A 20,717-nucleotide genomic window follows, 5' to 3' on the forward strand; every position below is an offset into this window, starting at 1 on the left:
TGTACATTCTCGTAAAATTCAAGTAGGTTTGTCAAGCACAATTCTGTTTTGTAATTGCATGTTGTCTCTGTTTGATCCCATCAGTGTTTTCCAAATGCTCTATTATTGCATATTTTATAAACGATTCTAGCATCATCCTTATTCCTGATGTCAGGCTACTGGTCTCTAATTCCTCGTCTTCTCTCTATTTCCTGTTTTAAAAATAATGGAGTTGTATTAGATACCACCCAACTTTGAGGAACAGATTATATAGAGTCTGTAGAATCTTAGAAAGGGATCACCAAAACATCCATTATTTTTAAGGACACTTTGTTAAGCACTCTGGGATGAGGTTATAAGGTCCTAGAGATCTATTGGCTTTTAATGCCATCAATTTACCGAACCACATTTCTGTAAAACTGACTTCCTTCAGTTCCACACTCTAAGCCAGCAGAGAGTGGGGATAAGTGGGTGTTTTTCTGGTTGGCGATCAGTGGCTAGTGGTGTGCCTCAGGGATCAGTGTTGGGACTGCAATTGTTTCCAATTTACATAAATGATTCAGAGTTTGGTATAAAGTGTAGCGTGTCAAAGTTCACAGATAACACTAAAATGAGTGATAGAGCAAAGTGTGCAGCAGACACTGAAAGTCTGCAGAGCGATATAGATAGCTTAAGTGAGTGGACAGATGGAGTACAATGTTGGTAAATGTGACATTATCCATTTTGGTAGGAATGACAGCAAACTGGACTATTATTTAACTGGCAAACAAATTGCAGCATGCTGCTGTGCAGAGGGACCTGGGTGCCCTTGTGCATGAATCACACAAAGTTGGTTTACAGGAAAAATATAAAATATAAAATTATGAAGAGAATAGATAAAATAGAAGCAGGGAGGTTGTTTTCACTGGTGGGTGAAACTAGAACCAGGAGGCATAGCTTCAAAATAAGGGGGAACAGGTTTAGGACTGAGCTGAGGAGGAACTTCTTCACCCAAAGGGTTGTGAATCTGTGGAACTCCCTGCCCAGTGAAACAGTGGAGGCTCCCTCATTGAATGGTTTTAAGTTAAAGATGGAATTTTGAACAGTAAAGGAATTAAGTGTTATGGTGGGTGGGCGGGTAAGTGGAGCTGAGTCCATGAAAAGAGCGGCCATGATCTTATTGAATGGTGAAGCAGGCTGGAGGGGCTAGATAGCCTACTCCTGCTCCTTGTTCCTGTGTTCATATGCTCTCACTAAACCATGTGCCCCCCCCCCCCCCCCCCCCAACATTTTTGGGATTCTGTTTGTGTCCTTCTATGTGATGACAGAACCAAGATTAAGTATGGAATTGTCCCCCCTCTCTTTGTTCCCCATTATAATTTCCCCCTGTGTCTGACTGTCATTTCTTTTCATGACCTCATGTGCTCCATATCCTGTGACTGTGACTCCTCATTCTGAACACCCCAGAACAAGGAAAAACACCCTCCCTACATATACTCTGAGGAGCCCTGTTGATGTGTTATACATTTTTATTGAATTGTCTTTCATCCTTCACAATTCTGCTGCACACAGTCCCCAGTTGAATAACCTCGCCTCACAGGACAGATCCAGTGCACCTCCTGTATCAGTCGAGTGGATCTTCACTTCATGTCCTCTTCTTAAAACAAATGAATTCATGGGAAATGGGCATTACTGAGTGGGCTAACATGTTTTGCCCATCCCTAGTCACCCTTGAGAAGGTGGTGGTGAGCTATGACAGCTATGAACTGTAACAGTCTGTGTGCCCTTTTGAATGGTCATGCAGGCTTGAAGGGCCGAATGGCCTACTCCTGCACCTATTTTCTATGTTTCTATGTCCTTAGGGAGAGAATTCCAGGAATTTGAGTCAGCAACGCTGAAGGAACGACAATGGATTTCCAAGTCAGGATGGTGAGTGACTTGGAGGGGAAGCTGTAGTGGTGTTCCCATGTATCTTCTGGCCTTGGCCTTCTAGATGGAAGTGGTCGTAAGTTTGAAAGGTGGTGTCTTAGGAACCTTGCTGAATTTCTGCAGTGCATCTTGTGCATAGTACAGTGTCATTGATGGACAGAGTGGATGCTTTTAGATGTGGAATCAGTCAAGTGGGTTGCTTTGTCCTGGATGGTGTTAAGCTTCTTGAGTGTTGTTGGAGCTGTACCCATCTAGGCAAGTGGGGAGTATTCCATCACACTCCTGACTTGTGTCTTCTAGATGGTAGGCAGGCTCTGGGGAGTCAGGAGGTGATTTACTTACATGCAGGAGTCCTAATGTCTGACCTGCTCTTGCAGCTACTCCAGCCAGTCCAGTTCAGTTTCAGTTCAATGATAACCTACAGATGAGTGCACAACCACCTTTGCATGCAATATTTCCAGGGTCACTTCCTTTAGTACTCCGGGATATAGATTTTCAGGCCCTGGTCGTTTATCAGCATTTAACCTCATTCATTTTATGTGCATCATCTTTTTACTAATACAGATTTCCTTCAAATGAGCCGTCTCACTGGACTCTCAGTTGTCAAACATTCCTGGGGGGTTATTTATGCCTTTGTTTGTGAAGACAGAACCAAAATACGAGTTCAATTCTTCCGCCATTCCTTCCTTCTCTATTTAGTATCATGTTGTAAAGTCGGTAGCTGTTTTGTATACAGCAGGATCCCACCAGCAGCTTTGAGGTAACAATCAGATGTTAATTTCAATGAAACCATGTCCTCAGGGCCTTGGGGAGAACTGCCCAGCTCTTTAAATGGTGGCAACGTCTACGCTGACCTGAGAGAGGGTTTAACATCTTATTTGAGAATTGATGCAACCAACAGTGTAGCCCTCCCATGGTACTACGTCGACAGTTAAGTTGGGATATCTGGTCAGCATGGACAAGTTGGATCGAAGGATCTGTTTCTGTGCGGTGCATCTCTATGACTCTATGACTAAGTGCCCCAGCTCAGCTAGGTGAGGGCTAGATCTGTTAGTCCAGAGGCATCAATAATATTTTGCAGACCTGGGGTCTAATCCTGCCATGGTGAATATAAAAAAATCTAGAATTAAGAATTCAATGTTGATCATGAAATTATTGTCAGAAAAAACCCATCTAGTTCACTGATGTCCTTTGAGGAAGGAAATCTGCCATCCTTACCTAGTCTGGCCTACATCTGACTGCAGACCCACAGTAATGGGGTCTGCCCTTGAACAATTATGATTGGGCAATAAACATTGACCAGACAGTGTTGCCCACATTCTGTAAATGAATAATTTTTTAAAAATGCTCTGACTGTTAGGGAGCTATTTGTCTTTCTGTCCTACCATATTTACGGAAGCTTTTTCACTCTGTTTCTATGTTCCTTACAGTTTTGTTCCCATAATCTATTTTTCCCACACTTGCTCAAAAGTTTTTGTCTCCTTCTGCTGAATCCTGAATTACACTCAATCTTCAGACTGGCTGCTGTTGATGATATGCTGACTTTTTAACCTATCCTCATAATTTCCGAAGACCCCAAATTTTGCATCATTTGCAAATTTTGAAACAATGTGTGCTAAGGTCTGAATAAGTTATATCGGAAAGAACAGTGGACCTGATACCAGTCCTGGGAAACTCCACCATAAACCTTCCTTCAGTTCAGAAAACAATGATTAATTGTTACCTTCTGTTTCCTGTTACTGAGCCAGTTTCATACCCTTATGGCTATTGCCCACTTTATTCAATAAACTCGAAGTTTGCTCACAAGTCTGTTTTGCCACCACTGTATTTATATAGCCAGTCCAGTTCAGTGTTAGTTCAATATAACCTACAGATGAATGCACAACCACCAATGCATGCAGTAATGCCACTGCATTATTTTAACAAAATAATAGCTGACATCATTGTTGATGGGCACATAATCAGGTTGCTGATGTTTGTTGCTTCTCTCATAGTAAACCACGATCGTCTGTTTTATGTCATGCTCTGTAACTTGCCTGCCATGTATAGTTTAGCTCTGTCTAAGTTCACCTTCTTTCACTGCCTACCACTCAGATTTTTTGATTTATTATTGTCACATGTACAAAGGTACAGTGAAAAGTTTTGTTTTGCATGCATCATAGACGGATTATACCATAGAAGCACAGTGAGGAATGCAATGTTAAGGCTGCAAAGAAGGTGCACAGAGAGTGAGAGTGAGAAACTGAAATTGAAGATTTTGGAGGTCCAATCAGACGTCTAATAATAGCAGGGAAGAACTGCTCTTAAACCTGTTGCTCTCTGTGTTTAAGATTTTGTACCTTCTGCTGAACAGAAGAGGTCGGACTCTTCACGCACTGGTTACAAAGGCCCAACAATATCTCTTCTTCCTCAGGCAGCTGAGGAAATTTGGCATGACGGGGAATACCCTTGCCAACTTTTATAGATGTGCCATCAAGAGCATTCTGTCTGGATGTATCACTACCTGGTATGGCAACTGTACCATTCGAGGTCGGAGACGGTTACAGTGAATTTGGCCCGGACAATCACAAAGGCCAACCTCCCCTCTATAGAATCATTCTACCCGGCCCGCTGTCAAGGAAAGGCCGCCAGCATTCTCAAAGATCCATCCCACCCTGGCAATGTTTTTCTACAACCTCTACCATCGGGGAGAAGGTACAGAAGCCTGAACACAAACACCAGCCAGTTTCGAAAGAGTTTCTACCTGATTGTTGTTAGAATACAGAATGGACTCAGAAACTCTTAACATTTGCCTGTACCTGTGCTTTTGTTTTACCCATTATTTACTTATCTATGCTATTTAACTCTGTGATCTGCCTGTATTACTCACAAGACAAAGTTTTTTCACTGTGCCTCAGAACGTGTGACAATAAATTCAATTCAATTCGACTCAATTAATTAATATTTCTGGATGTCACTTTCTGCAATCCTTGTGATTTCAAGCACCCCTTTATTTGTCCTATGACTTGTATGTGGAATTTTTTGCATACATCTTAACATCTCCACATCAACTTCCATAGATTGTTTCTTAAATTGATAAAAAAAAAACTTACATTTATGTAGCACCTTTCCCAAGCCTAGGACCCACCAATGGGCTTTGCAGCCAATTAAATAGAGTTTGATAGTGCACTCATTTGTTGAAAGAAATAGCGCAACAAATCTGCACACAAACTCCCATCGACAGCAATGTGATGGTCATTAAATAACATTTCTGATTTTGAATAAATATAATGGTTTGCTAGCACACCATAGATAAATCCTTACCTTTTATTTTTCAGAATAAAGGCATGGAAACCTATACGTTTCCCTGGGAGAGTTACCGGAGTTTTAGCTTCAGGTCTCTCTGATTTATTTTTCATTATTCATTCATGGGATGTGGGGATTGTTGACTGGCCTAGCATTTATTGTCCATCTCTAGTTGCCTTTGAGAAGGTGGTGGTGAGCTGCCTTATTGAACTGTCGCGTCCACATGATGCAGATAGACCCACAATGCCCTTAGTGAAGGAATTCTAGGATTTTGACCCAGCGATACTGAAGAAACAGCATAAACAACAAACTTTGTTTTATCAACTCGACCTCTTGATATACCGGCAAAAATGATTTACCAAAATACCATAATCTACCACAATGTGGAGGTGCCAGAGATGTTGGACTGGGGGGGGGGGGGGGGGGGGGGGTGGGGGGGTGATAAGGTCAGAGGTCACATGACACCAAGTTATAATCCAACAAGTTTATCTGAAATCACAAGCTCTCAGAGCGCTGCTCCTTCATCAAGTGGATGAAGGAGCAGCACTCTGAAAGCTTATAATTTCAAATACACCTGTTGGGCTATAATCTGGTGTCATGTGATTTCTGACACAACCTATCGCGATGTCTGAGTATTTATGATGTAAATAAAGGATAAGAGGGATGTGTATAATCCCTGTATTATGTTTCTATTATTTATTTTGTACTTCTACTTTGGTTTTAGGAGGTGTGTCGATGTTTTAGATAGTTTTTTAAAAGGGATGTCTCAAAACTTCGCTTGGTCAGCGTTTACTGTGGTCGTGTATACCTCTTAATTATCCAAATATTTGACCAACCAGCACACTCCTGTTCACATAGGTGCTGGTTAATAAAAAGTTTGCTGTATTTCTTAGTCAGTATGGTGAGTAGCTTAGAGGGGAACTTGCAGGTGATAGTGTTCCCATATATCTGCCGCCTTTGTCCTTCTGGATATAAGTGGTCGTGGGTTTGGAAGATGCTGTGTCAGGATCTTTGATGAATTTCTGCAGTGCATCTTGTAGTTAGTATACACGACTGCTCTGTGGCAGAGGAAGATGATGCTTGTGGATGTTGTGCCTGTCAAGCAGGCTGCTATGTCCTGGATGGTGTCAAGCTTCTTGAGTGTTGTTGGAGCTGCACTCATCCAGGCAAGTGGGGAGTATTGCATCACACTCCTGACCTGTGTCTTGTAGAGACAATCATAACACTAGTACAGTACTGGATTACCAGACAGTGAATGGTTATCAAATGCTGGAGTAGGATTGAACTCAGAGCCTTCAAAACCGAAGTGAGAGCTAGAGTTGGTCATTATGTGTTTGCTGGTTTGGAGGGTGCACGTGCTGTCAGTACATCGTTTAAGGCAGTTAGGATTCCATTAGTTTTTGTGCAATGCGATTTATAAGTCTTCTTCTTGTAACTCACTGTGTAACCTAGTCACAGTCTCTGCCAATATTCCCTCTCAGAGCATAGACCTCTGAGGTCCATGTCCATAGCAACGACATCTGGAATTGGAAGTCTATCCAAGGAGAGGCTGTGCAGCCACACAGCTACAAGAATTGAACCAGTGTTACTCTGCATCACCTGAGCTAACTGTCCCTCTTCATTTGGTAAATAAAGAGGAAGGGAATCTCATCCTTGCTGAGCTTTTCACATAGTTCAATTGGTCATTTTCATGGCAGCCCATCTTGTAAATATATGTGTTCACAAATTCTCCCTGGTTCCACTGAAAACCCAATGAATGTTTTTGAGTCTGAGGAAGGATATTCTTGCTATTGAGGGAGTCCAGCGAAGGTTCACCAGACGCAGTCCAGGGATGGCAAGACTGACATACGAAGAAAGATTGGATCAACTGGGCTTGTACTACCTGGAATTTAGAAGAATGAGGGGGAGATCGCTTGGAAATGTATAAAACCCTGATGGGATTGGGCAGGCTAGATGCGGGAAGAATGTTGGGGATGTCCAGCACTTGAGGTCAAAGTCTAAGAATAAAGGGTAAGCCATTCCGAACTGAGATGAGGAAGGATTTCTTCACTCAGAGAGTTGTGAAGCTGTGGAATTCTCTCTCACAGAAAACTTTTTTAGCCAGTTCATTAGATATATTCAGGAGGAAGCTGGGCATGTCCCTTGTGGCTACAAGAATTGAGGGGTAAGGGGAGAGGGGGGGGGAGTGGGATACTGAGATTACGTGATCAGCCATGATCATATCGAACCGTATCCTGCACCTATTTTCCATGTTTCTACGTTTGTGGCATCTCAAGCCTGTTCTGCCTCCATGGTAACCCTTCCTGTGTGCAACCCATGGAAAAACCTATCCACCAATCTCCCTGGGATCTGTCAGAATTCCTACAGGAGTTAGCTTGGGAAAGCCAACGGAACTCCCAGGGAGTTTTGACCCATTTATGCACCTTTGATGATTTTGCACACTTATGTATATAAGCTAATGGAGCACATAGCAACCCCCCAAGTATCAATGAGGAGAGCAAGGAGCTTGAGTAAGAACAGATTGCAGAAGGGCTATCTATTGCTCTTCATTTGCCATGTCTGGTTGGAGAATTCTACAGGGCTCATACAAAGAAGCTTGCAATTGCCAATTGGAGTCAAATCTCTGGTCTCCTCTAATTCTGGCCTCTTGAGTGGCTTTGCATTGAGTTGTTCCACCATTGGTGACCATGTCTTCAGTTACCTCAGTCTAAAACTCTGGAATTCCCTCCCTACCTCGCTCTACCTCACTCCTAAAGGCATGCTTCTTTGACCAAATCTGACTCAGTGTCAGGTGGAATGGTGGCTCAGTGGTCAGCGCTGCTGCCTCCCAGTGCCAGCCACCTGGGTTCAGTTCTACCCTTGGCCAGCTGCCTGCATGGTGCTTGCATATCCTCCCCATGTCTGTGTGGGTTGATGCTGGTTTCCTCCCATAGTCCAATGATCTGCAGGTTAGGTGGATTGGCTGTGTTATTTCATTTGATTTATTGTTGTCACATGTAGGAGAAAGTGAGGACTGCAGATGCTGGAGATCAGAGCTGAAAATGTGTTGCTGGAAAAGCGCAGCAGGTCAGGCAGCATCCAAGGAACAGGAGAATCGACGTTTCAGGCATAAGCCCTTCTTCAGGAATCCTGAAGAAGGGCTTATGCCCGAAACGTCGATTCTCCTGTTCCTTGGATGCTGCCAGACCTGCTGCACTTTTCCAGCAACACATTTTCAGCTGTTGTCACATGTACCCAAGTACAGTGAAAAATTTTGTTTTGCGAGCAGTGCCCATAATGTCCAGGGATGTGCAGGCCAGGTGGATTAACCATTGAAAAGACAGGGTTACAGGGGTAGTGTAGGAGGCGTGGTTCTGGGTAGAATGCTCTTCAGAAGGTTGCTGTGGACTCGATGGGCCGAATAGCCTGCTCCCATACTGTAGAGATCCTATGTTTCTATCTCCTGATGTTACACCTTTTTTTTAACACTCCTGTGGAATGATTTGAAATGTTTTATTATGCTGATGCTGCCTTCTGAATATTGACTGCTGTTATTATTGAGATGGAGAATAGGCCAGAAACTGAAGTGGTGCCTTTTTATGGTCACAATATGAAATAGGAGCAGAAGTAGGACATTTGGCCACTCAACTGTTCACTGTCATTTAACAAAGTCTTGGCTAATCAGTCTGCATTTTGAATCCCACATTCCCAGAACATTTGTTGGTAACATTTGACTCCCCTGTTCCTTGGATGCTGCCTGACCTGCTGCGCTTTTCCAGCTACACATTTTCAGCTCTGATCTCCAGCATCTGCAGTCCTTACTTTTTCTCCTAATGAAAATCTACCCAGCTCTGCTTAAAAAGTTTTCAATGATCACACCTCCACTGTCTTCTGAGGCAAAGAGTTCCAAAGTCACGCCACCTTCTGAGAGAACGAAACAAATTCTCCTGATCTGTCTCCGAAAAGCGCTAGCCCTGACCTTATATGTAAAATCGTGCTCCCTAGACCCACACGAGAAAGCAACCTTTCCACACCCGCCTTGTCAAGATCATTCAGGGTCTTATATACTTCAATCAAATCACCCGTCACTTTCCAAAATGCAATGAAAAACCAACCCAGTCTGTCCAAACTATTGATGGCACGGTGGCTCGATGGTTAGCACTACAGGCTCATAGTGCCAGGGACCCAGGTTTGATTCCAGCCTTGGGTGACTACCTGTGTAGAGTTTGCACATTCTCCCTGTGTCTGTGTAGGTTTCTTCCCACAGTCCAAAGGTGTGCAGGTGAGGTGGATTGGTTATGCTAAATTGCCCATAGTGTTAGGTGCATTAGTCATAGGGAAATGGGTCTGGGTGGGCTACTCTTTGGAGGGTCAGTGTGGGCTTGCTGGGCCAAAGGGCCTGTTTCCACACTGTAGGGAATCAAACTCTTGTAAGAGTACCCACTTATTCCAGGTATCTCCTCAGAATATCCTGCCATGGAGATATGTCCTTACTTTTATAAGAAGACCAAAATTACACACACTATTTGAGAGTTTTCTCATGAATTCCCTGTGTAATTGAAGCATAGCATCTTTACTTTTTTGTTCAATTCCATTAATAATGAAGGATAACATCTCGTTAGCCTTCTTGCCTACGTGCTGTACTCACTTCTTACAATTCACGTACCTGAACACTTAAATCTTTTATTGGAATTTTGCAGTTGTTCTCTGTGCACCTAATATTCTGGGTTTTTTTTGTGTTCTTCCTGTCAAAGTGAACAAATTCACATTTCCCACATGGTAGACCATCTGCCAAGTTTTTCCCACTTAACCAATCTACATCCAGCTGTAATCTCCTCATATTTTCTTAAGAATGTACATTCTTACCTGTTGAGGTGCCATTTGTGAGCTTACTGATCATGCCTTTGCTCCTCTTATCAAAATCATTGATATAAATTGAGTAAATTTGATGCCCTGCTGAGACATATCCCACCCTCCCAATCAGAAATTTATGCATAGTCTCTGTTTTCTGTCAGCCAACCAATCTTCTATTCATGCTAGTTTGTTTGTCCCCACACCGAAGACTTTAGTTTTCCACCTTTTGGAGCTTTTTTGTCATTCATTCACAGAACGTAGCTTTCACTGGTGAAACCAGCATTTATTATCCATTCCCAATTGCCCAGAAGACAGTTAAGAGTCAACCATATTGCCGTGTGTTTGGAATTGCATGTAGGCCAGACAAGGTAAGGCTGGCAGATTTCTTTCCACGGGAACATTAGTGAAACAGATGGGGTTTCCTCCCAACAATCCACAATGGTTTAATGATTATCATTGGATTCTTGATTCCAGATTTTTATTGAATTCAAATTCCACCATCTCCCACAGTTATATTTGGATCCCCAGAACTTTACCTGGGTCATTGGATTAACTGTCCAGCATTAATACCACTGGGCCATTGCCTTCCCTTGTACCACCTTATCAAATGCCTTCTGGAAGTCTACAGGACACCTTCAGTCTCAAATAAACACAGTGAATGATGGAGAAACTCAACAGGTCTGGCGGCATCCATAGAGACAGAGCACCAGAGTTAATGTGCTGTGTTGCTCTGAAGAAGTCATACCTGACTCAAAATATTAACTGTATTTCTCATCCCAGATGCTGCCAGACCTGTTGATTTTCTCCAGCATTCTCTGCATTTGTTTCAGATTTTCAGCAGCCACAGTATTTTATACATCTACAGGCTCCCCTTTATCCATAGTGCATGTTACTCATTCAAAGAATTCTGATGAATTTATGAAACATAACTTCCCTTTTGAGGTCTCTCCAATTATCTTGAGCTTTTCTATGTACACAGCCAGCACTGTCCCTACGACAGACAGCAAGCTAACTGGTCTGTGGTTTCCTGTTACAGGTGACTGTTTGTGTGGAGTTTGCACATTGTCCCCATGTCTGCGTGGGTTTCCTCCAGGTGCTCCGGTTTCCTTCCACAATCCAAAGATGTGCAGGTTAGCGTGGATTGGCCATAGTGTTCAGGATTATACAGGCTAGGTGGATTAGCCATGGGAATTTTAGTGTTACAGGGATAGGGCAGGGGGATTAGCTGGTGTGGACCCATTGGCCTGTTCCCACACTGTAGTAATTCTATGAGTCTAAGCACAGATAAAGGTGGGGAAACTTTTTTTTTCAGATTTCTAACATCGGCAGCATTTTACCTTTGTTTATAATTACCTATTCTCTGATTCCTCTTTTGAATAGCAGTGTTATATTTGCAACTTTCCAATGCAGTGGGACATTTCCCGATTCTGGGGAATTTGTGAAATCAACACCAATCTGTCTACTATCTCATTGGCAACCTCTTTTGAAATTCTCAGATGAATTCAAGCTGGTCCCAGAATCTGGTCAGCACTTAATTCCATCCATTTGCTTTCTACCCTTTCCCCCATGGTTAGGTGAGTGGGCAAATACCTGGCAGATCGAATATAATGTATGAAAATGTGAGGTTATGCACTTTGGCGGGAAGAATAGAGGAGCTGAACATTATTAAAATTGAGAAAGACTGCAGAAATCCAGACCAGAGGGATTTGGGAGTTCTTGCCCAAGAATCACAAAAAAGCCAGCATCGCATTTCAGTGGGTGATGTGGTTTGGCCAATGGAATGCAGGGAGGTTTTGCCAGAACTATACAAGGCACTAGTCAGACCACTGTTGGAATACCAGGAACACTTTTGGGGCCCTTACCCAAGGAAGGTTAAGCTGGCATTGGAAGGAAGAGAAAGTGAGGACTGCAGATGCTGGAGAGTTAGAGTTGAGAAGTGTGGAGCTGGAAAAGCACCGCAGGTCAGGCAGCATCCAGGGACGTTTCAGGGACAGGCCTCATTAGATTCCCTCCAGTGATGGAAACAGGCCCTTCAGCACATCCAATCCTCCAATACTCTGAAGAGTAACCCACCCAGACCCATTTCCCTCTGATTAGTGCAACTAACACTATGGGCAATTTAGCATGACCAATTCACCTTTGAACTGTGGGAGGAAACTGGGAGAATGTGCAAACTCCACCCAGGCAGTCACCCGAGGCTGGAATTGAACCTGGGACCCTGGTGCTGTGAGACGGCAGCACTAACCACCGAGCCACCCGCCCACAAGGGCTTATGCCTGAAACTTTGACTCTCCTGCTCCTTGGATGCTGCTTGACCGGCTGTGCTTTTCCAGCACCACACTCTTCAGCTCTTTCACTAGAGAAGGTTCACTTGACGCTGATACCAGTTCATGAGGGATTTTCTAATGAGGAAATGTTGGGTAGTTTGGGCCTGCACTCATTGGAATATAGAAGAATGAAAGGCGACCGTTTTGAAACAAGATTCTTAGGGAACTTGACAGTGTAGATTGTTTCACCCTGTGGGAGATTCTAGGACCAAAGGGTGTCATCTCAGAATAAGGGGTCGCATATTCCGAACAGAGATGTGGGGAATTTATTCTCTCAAAGAGTTGTGAATCGGGGAAATTCTTTGCGGCAGGGGACCGCCCAGACTGGGTCATTAGATATTTTCAAGGCTGGGAAAAACTGGTTCTTAATTTGTGAGGAAATCAAAGGCGGGAAAGTGGAGTTGAGGCTTGTCAAATCAACCATGATCTCATTGAGAGGCAGAACAGATGTGCTGGGCTGAATGTCCGACTCTGCTCGCACCTTCTGAAGATAATTTTGCTCGGGTTCTTCTCTGCCCTGCACCTGGCGATTTGCACTTATCGCTGGAATGATTTTGGGATTCTCTATCGTGAAGGCAGAAACGGTGCAAGGCCGATTTCAACTCGGATCGGAGTACGAGGACAACATAAAAGACGGAGTCACAAGCTCATCGCTCTTAGCAGCTTTAATGTTCGTAGATTTTTCTCCCAAATTTTTTTTAGAAAACAAACAAACTACGTTACGACAAAGTCTCGCGTTACAATATCTGTCCTCTTCTGGTATAAAATAAGTGAATGCACGACTTTCCAACAAAACCATCAGACAACCAGAGAATAAAGGAAGTCTCTGTGAGGTGGAACCCCCCCCCACACCCCACCAATCCCTTTTGAACCCTGATAAGGGGCTGTGTCCATGGTATAAGCAGCAATCGCACAGGTGGTTGACCATAAAACACTGACATGGTGGAGCAGCAATAAGGATGACCCGTGAAGGGGAGAGTCACGTGTAGACAGTTACTGAACATGGCGCAGGGCAATTCTGCCCTTCAGCCTGGGGTTGGAGGGGGAGTGAAATAAATAAATAAATATATGTATATTTATATATATAATATATGTACACCAGGGTACAATGCTTATTCAACAACATTCTCAAAGATATTGATACATGTTTCCTTTGTGGCCAGACAATCTTCCACCATATCCTCCCTTGGCCCCCCCATCTGGGGTTAAGGGAAAGGTTGCTTCAGATAAGGCAGCCTCTTGTTCGCTGGTGACTGCATGCCCTTGGTTTCAGCCAACTTGCAAAGTAGTTTCTTTACGTCCTTTGAAGGAAGTGTCTCCAGAACAGAAGAAGCTTCTGTTGTAAACTGATGCACGGCAGTGGGAGAGGCTTGAGACTGAGTTCATTGACTTGGAGGCATGTCACCAAACCCATTGTTGAATCACTCGTCTGCAGTCAAGTGATTCTTGGACGCGTATCCACCCTCCCCACTCCCCCATGATTCCTCATATATTTTTCTTCCTTTGCTATTTTATCTTCTTGCATCCTGATATGACCTGAAGCCAAAGCAATAGACACTCAGATAGCAGGTTCCTCCATTTTGGTCAATTCCCTGGACCTCATAAAGGTCTCTCATGGACATGGCATTCAGTAGGTTCGAACCAATAGGCTATGCAAAAATAAAATGTTTCAGGTAAATACTTGAGAGACCAGTTACCCATCAAAACAAGATCAAATTCTGTACGTTAACCCCCTAGAGCCACTGTGTGCCACTCCTTAAGGAGAAACCTCTCAGGGTGAAAATAGAATTAGCCCTGTACAATATTGGGAGCAGGAGGTGGACAGTGGGCGGGATTCAAATGCCTGAACATTCAATTCTTTTCAAGCAATACACACTCAGCATCACAAACTCCAATGTGGACATATGGCCCAGATGTAGCAACCAACTAGAAGTCACTTTTTGGAGGTGAAGGTTTTGTCATTGGCTCTGTATGAGCGCATGTTTCTTTGTATAAGTGCACAGCCCTTTACAGGCCTTGTTCAAGGCCTGCGTTTGACAACAATGGCTGAAAGGCAGGATTAATTTGTTTTACAGCGCCACACCTCACTGTTCTCGGATCAATATAGTCAGGTGGCACTGTATGATTGGAAATGGGACATTTCAGTCACATTGCTAATTTAATTTAGTCTTCCTTCATGCCTCTCTGCTTTTTAGCACAACTTTCATCCCAGTGTGTTGGTGAGGCTCCAGGTACCATCTTGGATTTGCTCTTCTTCTAGGCTGGGTTCATTAGCATTAGTTGGGGTGATCAAAGGATTTAATATGTAACCTCAGTACCTGCATGTTAAGGAGGCGGATGGAACCAAGCCAGAGTTTCTATTCACAGGGTCTGACTGCATTGGAAGTACACAACTGTGGACTTTATATGACGAACCGACCAGAACAGATTCATGCATGTCTGGTGCTCAGATTAACCTACTGAGTTATTGGGAGCAGAACTGGTGCAAACGTGTCAATGAATGGCATCAAAAGAGAGCGAAAAAGAATTGCATTGGGAGTTTGGGTAGGGATTGAAATGAATTTATTAATTCATGGAACATGGGCATCACTGGTAAGACTAACATTTACTGCAAACTTTGAATGGGTGGTGAGCTGGTTCTTTAACTGCCACAACTCATGTGGTAATTCTGTAGCATTTTCATACAACTGAGCATTTTGCAAGGCTATTTCAGAGAAAAATTTAGAGTCACCCACTTTGCAATGGTGTTTCTAGCCATACATAGCTTAAGCATGGTCAGTTTCCCTCCCCGAAAGACATTCGCAAACCAATTCTTATGGCAACCTTTCGGGGTGACATGGTGGCTCAGTGGTTATCACTGCGGCTTCACAGTGCCAGGGAGCCAGGTTTGATTCCAGCCTTGTTTTTCCCCATGTTTGCACTTTTTTCCCCATGTTTGGATGCTCCAGTTTCCCCCCCACAGTCCAAAGATGTGCTGATTCTGTGGGTTAGCTTTGCTAGATTGTCCAGGATTTTCAGACCAGGTGGATTAGCCATGGGAAATGTAGGGATTCGGTGGGATGCTATTTGGAGGGTCAGTGTAGATTTGATGGGCTGAATGGCCTGCTTCTACACTGTAGGGTCTCCATGATTACCTCTGCTCCTAGCCTTTCATTTCAAATTAAATTGATTTACTGAATTCAAATTTCCAAGTTTTGAGATGTCAACTAACATTTCTTGTCTATCAATTGAGCCTCTGGATTTCAAATCCCGTGGCATAAAGTGCCTTAAGGAAAATGAACATTGCCAAAAATGCACAGCAGTTCCATATTGTCAAAAGAGCGACTCCGCTGGGAGCACATGGTCAGGCTGGAGGTGATCCGAAAGGGCAGATGGAATGACAGTGATTGGGTAGCCATGACCATGCTGTGTATATCTGACTTGGACAATGACCTGAAGAGCCCACAGTGACAAACCACCCCACACCCCTGCAGAAACTCTCTGGCAAAATTCTCCTTTCCTAAGCTGGGCATGACAGAAAGTAATGAGCATGCGATCAACACGTTAATGTCCTCTGCCCACCCACTCTGGATTTTCCCAACTCTTCTCGTGAATGGGTACTATCTCACATCGCCCCTTGAATGTCTTCACTCTACCAATAAGTTATACCTACACGTTGCGAAACATCACCAGAGGAAACTCTTTCAATCCAGCTTCAGGACCCTTTTATCACCTTAAAACACACCTCAGGTCAACTGACAAGAAAAATGAAACACCAACATGCCAAGATATAGATTGTTGTCAGCTAAGGCTGTTACAGAGCATGGAGCAATGACGATGAAAGGAATTGAGGTGCAGATAAGCCACAAATGAGGAAGGAGGCTCAAGGGCTAGAAGCCTATTTCTATTTACACTGTCCATCCCACTTGATCTCTCTGTCTGACACCATTCAATCATTGGATTCTAAAGAGTGATTGAAGTAACCTCTGGGAAGAATTAAAGGCTTTACTGATAAGGCATTATGGCACAAAGTCATAAAAGTCTCGCTGCTCTTGAATTCTATCCATTGGGTGCACAGGCAAGTGCTAGTGGGTGAACTTTCATGCATTCTTCCCTTTGAAATATTTATTCAACTTCCTTTTATCATTTTAAACTTCTTCCTCAATTTCTATCAACAGTTAAGCAGTCTGTCATCTGTTGGCCTGCTTTAAAGAGTTCCTTCAATATCTCCCCTTCGTTCTCAGGTCCAGTCAGTGACAATTCATTTTCCGATTTTCTACAAAAGACCTGGAGCCGACCTAGAAGATGATCTGCAGCTGTGAAGGGATTTGCTAAGTTCAAAAGAGAGAAATTGTTTTCACTTGTGGCATAGACCGGTAAATCTACCAGCCAGTCATAAATCTGATGATTAGTGCAGGACAGAGTGGGGAGAATATGGAACCCATTACCACCGGGAGTAGTCAAGGCAAATAGAATTGATGCACTTAAGGGGAAGCTGGATAAGAACATGGGGGCCAATGATAGGATGACACAGAGGCATATGGGGTTTGAGAAACAGTGATGGGAAAGGGCTTGTGTGGAATGTAAGAGTGAGAATAGACTGAAAAAGCTGAATGACCTCTTTCTGTTCTATATGTTCGAGGTAATTTAGCCCCTCAAAGTCTTGCATTGTTTAAATTGAGTAGGCCACCTTTTGTGTCGAGAGAACGCCACTGAGGATTTCTTGTGAACAATAATTTTGCATTTCTGGAACTCTGAGTAACTTCACATGCAGCCTCTGTGGCACCTCACACAAACTAATTGTGGCACCCTTCCTGTGTGTTGGGACTGTGGTGCAGAAACAGACAGAAGCGTTAACTCCTTGGCTGTGATAGGCCTTTCTGACCTTGCACTGTCCTGCTGACCGACTGGAGTGAAACATTGAATGGATTCACGAAGGAGAGACAGGTGGGCAGCTATCATCGTGTGGAGCGCTTATCCCAAAAAGAGCAAAGGAAGAGAGTGACATGACAGGGCCACTGGCTAAGGGGGAGGGGGGGGGTGCAGGAGTGCTGACCCTCTGGTTTGTTGTGTGCGCTTTGGCGTCACTGATGGTAGCAACGTTGAGCCCTCCTCCCTCCCTTTTCGCACGTGTCAGTCTGGGAAGCTACAGCTAACCGTGATACTGGGCATGGCCCGCTCAGCTGGTCCATCGGAAAAGCTCAGGCCATGTTCAAAGCCGCAGCTCACCTTGGCATTGGGTGGCAGTCTGCATTGTCAAGGAGGCAGTGGGGTAAAAGTAACGTTTCGTTGTCTCTGAGACCAGGAGGACCATTCTGCATTCCAGTCGTTTCTCAGAAAAGCACTCAAGAAGTGGGAATCGGAGATGAGGGTGGGGTTGGGGATGAAGGAGGGAAAAGGACAAATCTCCCAGGTCTGCCTGCTCCTGAGTACTACCCAGTGTTTGCATTGTTGGGCAGACTTTGATATCCTTCCCTTTAAAACAGTGACTCAACTCCCTCTTAATTTCAACCAAATCCCCCACCACAGCCGCCACTCCCAGTTTCTCGCCGTGCACCTCCAGACCATTCCACCACCCCCCCACCAAGCACCCTGGTAATTTCCTCGCTTTGCCTCATGCCGAAGTGCTCCTTTCTCAAACGGTGCTCTCCATCACCCAGTCCGAGCTGGAGTAGACCCCTTTGGTGATCTCGATGTCGTCCTCGTCATACTGGACGAGCACACCGTTGACCGACAGGCTCCTCTTAGTCCAGATGTTGGTGATCTTCCTGGGGTAGCTGAGGCACTGGCCGGAGGCGAAGTCCCCCATGTCGAAGGAGTGGCTGCGCCGGGCCTTGCCCTCCATGGGCAGCGCCAGCAGCTTGTTGAGGCGCGACTCGCTGCGGCCCAGCAGCGGCTCCTTGTCCGAGTAGCGGGCCAGGGTGGATGCCCGGGAGTCACGGGCCTCCTGCTCATCCTTGCGCTGGCACCGCAGGTCGAGGGAGGCGAAGGCCCCCATGAGGCGGTCGATGTTGTGCCTGCTGGAGGTGGCCCGCCACTTGCGAGAGAGGGTGCTGCTGTCACTGCGGAGGCTGTAGCAGTCCCGGCTGGAGCCCGAAGACGACGATGACGGCGAGGACAGGCTGCTGCGAAGGGAGCCGCAGTTGAACTCCAGCAGCTCGTCACGCCCCGTGGCCTTGGGTGGCTGGAACTGAGGCAGGATCCCGTTGTGGACGGGGAAGGCCGAGGCTGCTGCCGCTGCCGTCTGTGAGCACTCATCGCTGACCGCCGCCATCTTGTCCTGGCCGCCGCAAAACTTGTACTTGAGCATCAGGGTGATGATAAAGACCAAGAGCGAGGCCACAATGATGCCCCCAATCACCAGGATCATGGTGCCGCCCAGAAAGTGGCCGTGGAAGGACCTGCACCGATTGTAATCCACTCCGGTGACAAACTGGATACAGCCCACCACATTGGTGGCTGTCAGAGTAGTGGCCGTGTCATCCCATATGGCCAGGACACAGAGATCGTAACCAGAGCCAGACACCAGGTTCTTCACAACAAAGGCCTTATTCGAAGCAGGAATCATCCTGAATGAAAGGACACAGAGAGAGAGAACAACAAGAACAGCATTAGCACTGTCAACATTTTGATTCATAGAGTCATACAGCACAGAAACAGGCCCTTCGGTCCAACCCAGTCCATGTTCCCAAACTCAACTAGCCCCACCTTTGCCCACATCCCTCCAAACCTTTCTTTTATATCTACTTACCTGAATGTTTTTTAAATGTTGCAATTGTACCTGTATCTGCTACTTCCTCTGGGACCTCATTCCACACATGAACCACCCCCTGTGTAAACAAATTGTCCCTCCTGTCTTTTTTAAATCTTTCTCCTCTCATCCTAAAAATGTGCCTTTTGCCCTTGAAATCCTCCATCCTAGGGGAAAGGCACCTGCCATTCACCTTATCTATAACCCCTCGTGATTTTATAAACCTCTAAAAGGTCCCCCCTTCCTATGGTCCACTGATAAAGTCCCAGCCTATTCAGCCTCTCCTGTTAACTCAAATCCTCCATTCCTGGCAAATCTCCTCTGAACCCTCTCCAGCTTAATAACATCATCCCTATAAGAGGGTGACCAGAACTGGTTACCGTACTCCAGGAGAGGCCTCAACAATGTCTTGTACAATCCCAACATAACATCCCAACTCAAGGTCTGAGTAATGATGGCGAACGTGCTAAACGCCTTCTTAACCACTCTATCTATATGTGATGCAAACTTCAAAGAATTATGTACCTGAACTCCTAGGTCTCTGTTCTACAACACTAACCGAGGTCCAATTTTTAAATGTATTAGCCCTGATTCGTCTTGACCTCTTCAGATTGCAAAGATAAGTAAGAATTCAAGAGGATACCAACATTCTGCAAAGTGACATGCACAATGGGAGCCAATTTCATTGTAACATTGAAAAGGAGATCAAATAGTTAGTTGTGAAGGGCTACTGTGCAGGGTCACGAGGTGCTGGCATGAGAATGGCTTAAGGGAGATGGTCATTGGTTGAATCATAGGATCAGAGAATTTTACAGTATAGTAGGAGGCCTATTAAGTCCATACCGGCTTCTATAAGAGCTACCCAGCTGGACCCATTCTCCAGCCTTTTCTCTGTAAGCCTCTAACCTCATCGTTTTCAAATATATGATCAGTTCTCCTTTGAAACCTCCTGTAGAATCTGCCCTTTGGCAATGCATTCCAAATCCTAACAACTGTCTCAGTAAAGACTGTTAATCCTCCTCTCACTCTTCGCTCTCTAGCTGAAATTCTGAAGCACTAACTAGCGAGCTGGCACAGACATGATGGGACAAATGGCCTCCTCATGTGCTACAAACATTGCTGTGATACAGTTATTTCCGTCACCTCTGTGATTTCTATTCTCATGTTGCTCAGTGTCTTTAGACACATTGCATCCAGTCCCTGCTGCCTGATTAACTTGAAGTATTCAATACTTTCTCCTCTTCAGTTTTAAGACTATGTAACAACTGAATTTCCACCTTTCTCATCATGCCCGAGGCTGTACCTTCCTCCTCAGTGAAAGCCAGATGCAACATATTGGTTTAAACTCACAAACATTGTATCTGCCTCGAAGTGTGAATCCCAATTTTGGTCTCTGAGTAACCTTACTCCGCCTTTTACCACCCTGTATGCATTGAGAAGGCTTTAGAACTTTATTTAATGTGAGCTGTCAGTCTCCTTTCATGCTCCCTTTGTGCTGTCTATTGTTTCATCACTGCTCTGAATATTTAGCCTTGTTTTCAATTGTATTTTCCATCTGACAAATGTCATGAGCACACCTTTTCTCCTTTGATCTTGTCCATGCCCAAACTAACTCTTCTCTGAAGGTAACCCATTGTTCAACTACTATTTTTCTG

General features: G+C 44.6%; 1 protein-coding gene across 2 annotated transcripts in view; it reads right to left on the minus strand.

The window, feature by feature from the left end:
* Positions 1-12,982: 12,982 nt before the first annotated feature.
* The window catches only part of LOC140457113 (leucine-rich repeat and fibronectin type-III domain-containing protein 2), a 184,907-nt gene continuing 177,172 nt past the window's right edge, over positions 12,983-20,717 (minus strand). The window contains exons 3-4 of one of the 2 annotated variants that reach the window (XM_072551134.1): positions 17,925-18,880; positions 12,983-13,981 (exon numbers count right to left, since the gene is read on the minus strand). In XM_072551134.1, the coding sequence (XP_072407235.1) occupies positions 17,947-18,880 (934 nt within the window). In that variant the 3' untranslated portion in view covers positions 12,983-13,981; positions 17,925-17,946. Of the gene's footprint in view, positions 18,881-20,717 lie in introns of both variants that reach the window. The other variant, XM_072551127.1, reaches the window with a different exon arrangement.

The sequence above is a fragment of the Chiloscyllium punctatum genome, chromosome 3 (genome assembly GCF_047496795.1).
Source record: "Chiloscyllium punctatum isolate Juve2018m chromosome 3, sChiPun1.3, whole genome shotgun sequence".
In the NCBI taxonomy this organism is placed as follows: domain Eukaryota; kingdom Metazoa; phylum Chordata; class Chondrichthyes; order Orectolobiformes; family Hemiscylliidae; genus Chiloscyllium; species Chiloscyllium punctatum.